Here is a 4,265-nt window from a genome sequence, read left to right on the forward strand (position 1 = left end):
GGCAGAGGGCAGGGGGTGGGCAGGCCAGCGGGAGGGACAGAGCAGCAGGCAGGGTGGCACGTCCGGGCGGCTCAGCACACCACGGCTGCCGTATGCAGAAGTGTGAGCGCGGCCATGGGTGGGCATTCTGGCCTTGTCACGGGGCTGGCAGGGGCGGTGGTGAGCCCCGGGAGGGGTCCAGAGGGCAGGGACATGGTCACCTCTGGCCTGTCAGTGAAGCAGATAGGGCGTGTGGCTGTGGCCAGGAGTGGTGGCAGGCAGAGCCGAGGAGGGAGGACGTGGATGTGTGTGGCTGAAGGTGGGGTTGAGGGCATGTGGGGGCGAGTGGGAGGGCAAGGGACCCCCAGTTTCTGGCCTAGCTGGGGAGGCCACGGAGGAGGGTGGGAGATGGTTCTGTCAGGGACGAGGAGACTGAGACGTCCAGCTGGGCACGATTCTGCCCCCGGGGGCTGCAGGGGACAGAGGGCTGCGTCATCTGCAGGGACGCGACACCATGGACTGGGTGACTGGAGCAGGGAACTGGAGGGCGCCCCACAGAGGACACAGGGCTGGCTGGAGGGCGGAGCAGCTGCCGGCTCTCTGCGTGGGCAGCCGGCCACACCATGGCCATGGCTCCCGGGTTCTCTGGGGAGGTGCCTGTCTCAGGGCCTGGTCAGAGGAGCTCTGCGAGGGAAGGTGGGGAGGCTGGGGCCAGCGTGCAGGCTCCCCAGGCTGGCCTGTGCCATGCCCAGGCCACCCTTTGTGCTCACGCATTTTCGAGCTCCTTGGGGCTGGCCCCTGGGCCCGCTCGGATCTGGGCACGGGCGTGGCCATCTGTGTAAACAAAGCGCCCACAGGCAACGAGCGGGACTGCTCTGGCCACAGCCCTACCGCCCACGTGCCAGGCTTCCCAGAGCCCTGTGCCCTCTCCTGCTGCTCTGGCTTGGTCACTCAGGGTGAGGCCGAGGGCACAGTGGAACATTTGGGTGTTCCATCCCCCTCCAGGAAGGAAAGGGGCTGGTCCTGCCTCTTGGGGTTTCCTGGACTCTCCAGGCCTGCCTACCTGTGTCAGGGCCCGTCAGCCGGGGTCTCCCTACCTGTGTTAGGGATCATCAGCCGGCCCCCGAGGAAGTTGAAGGTCCCGTAGGCCATGTTGCTGGTGCCGCGGGGCAGCGAGCGGAAGTAGCTCTGGGTGGAGAGGCGGGGGGCGAACTCCTCGGCCTCAGAGGCAGGCGAGCTATGGCGCAGGGTGTGGGGGCCGCTGCCCAGTGGGCTGAGCAGGTGCCCGTTGGTGAGCTGGAACTTGGGGCTGGGCCCATCCTGCCGGGGACACAGGCTGCCCTGGTAGGTGGTGGTGGTGGTGCTGAGGTCTGGCTGGATGGTGAGCAGGTGCGGGTTGTCTGTGGGGACAAAGACAGCCTCAGGGGGCAACACCGAGGGAGTCCGTGGCGGGTGGGGGGGTCCCGCTCCAGGGCTGAGGCGGGAGCGCCGGGTGGGGGCACCTCACCTGCTTTGCTGGGCTTGATGCTGACGGGCTGGAAGCCTGAGGTGAGGATGGACGAGTCAGCCACGTCTGAGTCCAGACCCTCCTTCTTCCGGCAGTAGACGAGGACGAGGACCAGCAGCAGCAGGATGAGGCACACGGCCACAGCGATGAGGCCCACGTAGAGGGCCACATCCTCAGGGCCAGAAGCAGCTGCAGGAGAGAGCGTGGCCTTGGGAGGGGTGCAGGAGGCTGAGGGGGCGGGCCGTGTGTGCCCCGGGAGGGTGGTCCCCTCGCTGGGCATCCACACTGGTGGCAGTGAGGCCACAGCGGGAGCGCAGAGTGGCACGCCCGCACCCCAGGCTTGCACTGCCACTTCCTCGTGCGCGACCCTCCTGGGCTCGGGGTTCAGGTTGAGGCTACTGTCAAGAGAATGAGGAGGGGAAAGCCACTTCCTGGGGTGGGCGTCCTGGCACCTGCCTGCTCTTACGGGGACCAGGGCAGCTGGGGCTGCAGGTGACCCCTGGGGATCCCCACAGCAGATCTGCTTCTTGCCTGGTTCCAGATCAGGCTCCGGCCGGGAGCAGGGTGAAGGTCTTTCTCCTTGTCTGCCTCCCCTAGGCCTGGACAGGGATGGGGAGGGGTGATTGACGGCTTGGGGGAAGCTGTATTGATTTTAGAAAGGTTTGCATAATGGGAGAAATGTCCATCAGGAAAGAATTGACACAGATAATTAGGTTTTTAATTGAAAGAATGGGGGAGGGTGTGTGCTAGGAAAAAACCCAGCAGAGATCTTTAACTGTTAGTTATGGCCTTATAATTAACAGGCCTCAGCAGCCTGGAGCCCCCACAGGACGTGTGTGCACAGGGGACGGCAGGTGCGATGCCGTGGGGAGGTGCTAGGTGAGTGTGGGCAGCTGGGTGTGTGAGAGTCAAGGTTCAAATCCGTGCTCGTCTCGGGAGGCGTAGGGGGCGGTGGTGGAGGTGCTGGGCAGATGTGTGAGTGTTAGCCATGGAGGAAGCCCCCGAGGCCGGAGCTTCGGACAGGGGCTCGGCCAGTGGCTTGGGAACGACTCCTTCAACTGCCCGGGCTGAGCAGGACCAATCATGGCTGACAAAAGGGGCCCAAGGGAGGGCAGCGAGGACTCACTGTGGGCATCTCGGAGGCGTGGGGGTTGGAGGCGAGGAAAGCTGTGTGGGTTAGCCACGGAGGGAGCCCCGGGGAGGGCAGCGAGGACTCACTGTGTGCGCAGAGGTCGCTGGTGCAGTTGCGAGTGTCCAGGTCGGCCCCCTGGCACTCCTCGCCTCCGTTGCGGGGCGCAGGGTCGGAGCACTCGCGGCTCCGCCAGTGGGTGCAGTCAAGCCCACAGGCCGACCACTTGCTCCACGGGCTCCAGCTGCCGTCCACTAGGCGAGAGAGCAGAGGCAGCACGGTCAGCCAGGAGCCAGCTGGGTGTGCCAGCGTGGCCCTGCTGAGCATCTGGACGAGGTGGGTGAGCTGCCGGGACCCTAGGCCATGCCAGGGCCAGCCCAGCACCTTGTCTGCCCCGGCGCTCAGCTGGATGACGCATGCCAATGAGGGGGGCGCGCACGAGCCCAGGGGCTGCCTGGCTCTCCCCGCGCTGAGGAGGTCTTCCTGTTCCTCGGCCTTCTGACCCGGGCACAGTGGGCTCTGCAGCCCCGGGCTGAGCCCTAGACCCTGTCCTGTCTGCTCCTCAGACCCTGTGACTTGGCCCCTGTCGATCCCAAGCCTGGACTTTGACCACACACCGCACCTTGATCCCGCCTCGGACCGCGCCTGGCCCTGCGTGGGATGGAGCCATGGGGGGGCAGGCTGGTGGGCGCGATGGAGCCAGGGCACGGAGATGGCGCGGTGAGGAGCGATGCGGGAGGTGGCGGCCGCTGGTACCTGGGCACAGGGTGGCGCAGGCTGTTTTCTGGACATTCTGCCCCTCACAGAAGGCGCCCCCGTTGAGAGGCGCCGGGTTGGTGCAGCTCCGGCTCCGTTTCTGCCAGCCGCGCCCACAGCTGGCGCTGCAGACGGACCACTCGGTCCACGTCGACCACCCACCGTTCACTGGCCGGACAGAGAAGGGCTGGGTCAGGGAGCGGGGGCTTCCTTGGGCATGCTGGCTGAGGGCATGGCGGGGCGTGAGGGCAGAGGGGCCGTGAGCTGGAGACAGACGGGCGGCTGTGCTGGCAGCGCAGCCCCGGGAGGCCATGGCGTGCCTGCTGGCCCAGGCCTGGCACTCCTCCGGTCTTCCCTTCTCGTCAGTGCTGCAGGCCCTCAGGGCAGCCCGGCCGACACCTGCTCCTCCGGCCCAGATCCATCTCGGGGCAAGTCCCGTGGCCCGCCCTCTGCCGGCTCCTGGGGTCCCTGGAGCTGCTAGGCCTCTGCGGCCACCATGGGCACTGAGCAGTGCGGGGTCTGCTGCTCTCCTAGACTCCCATCCTGTCCCCTCTGTCCTGCGCAGAGCCCCCGTCCACTGCCGACCTCTGGCCAGACATGCCCCTGGGCTCCTGTCCCCTCCTCTCCTGTGCAGAGCCCTGATCCACTGCCGACCACCGCTCGTCCGACCCCTCTGGCCAGGCATGCCCCTGGGCTCCCCGACTGCCTCTGGAACCCTGCCCTTCCCCTCCCCGTCAAGCCACAGTCTGGCCCTCCTGGACCTGGCTCCCGGCCTCTGTCCACCCCCAGCCACACGTCCCCACCAACGGGACCTCAGCGCCTCCCCCTGTGACCGGAGCCCTCCTCCCTGCAGCGCCGGGGGCCCACCGTAGACGGTGACGGCGGCGGAGGCGC

The 4,265-nt window shown here is 67.2% G+C and overlaps 1 protein-coding gene across 1 annotated transcript in view; it reads right to left on the reverse strand.

The window, feature by feature from the left end:
* Positions 1–4,265, reverse strand: part of UNC5A (unc-5 netrin receptor A) — a 15,881-nt gene that overhangs the window by 4,693 nt on the left and 6,923 nt on the right. The window contains exons 7-11 of the mRNA XM_006158932.1: positions 4,239–4,260; positions 3,372–3,539; positions 2,705–2,869; positions 1,487–1,675; positions 1,077–1,379 (exon numbers count right to left, since the gene is read on the reverse strand). Coding sequence (XP_006158994.1) covers positions 1,077–1,379; positions 1,487–1,675; positions 2,705–2,869; positions 3,372–3,539; positions 4,239–4,260 — 847 coding nt within the window. The remainder of the gene's footprint in view (positions 1–1,076; positions 1,380–1,486; positions 1,676–2,704; positions 2,870–3,371; positions 3,540–4,238; positions 4,261–4,265) is intronic.

The sequence above is a fragment of the Tupaia chinensis genome, unplaced genomic scaffold, assembly GCF_000334495.1.
Source record: "Tupaia chinensis unplaced genomic scaffold, TupChi_1.0 Scaffold000612_1, whole genome shotgun sequence".
Taxonomy (NCBI): Eukaryota; Metazoa; Chordata; class Mammalia; order Scandentia; family Tupaiidae; genus Tupaia; species Tupaia belangeri.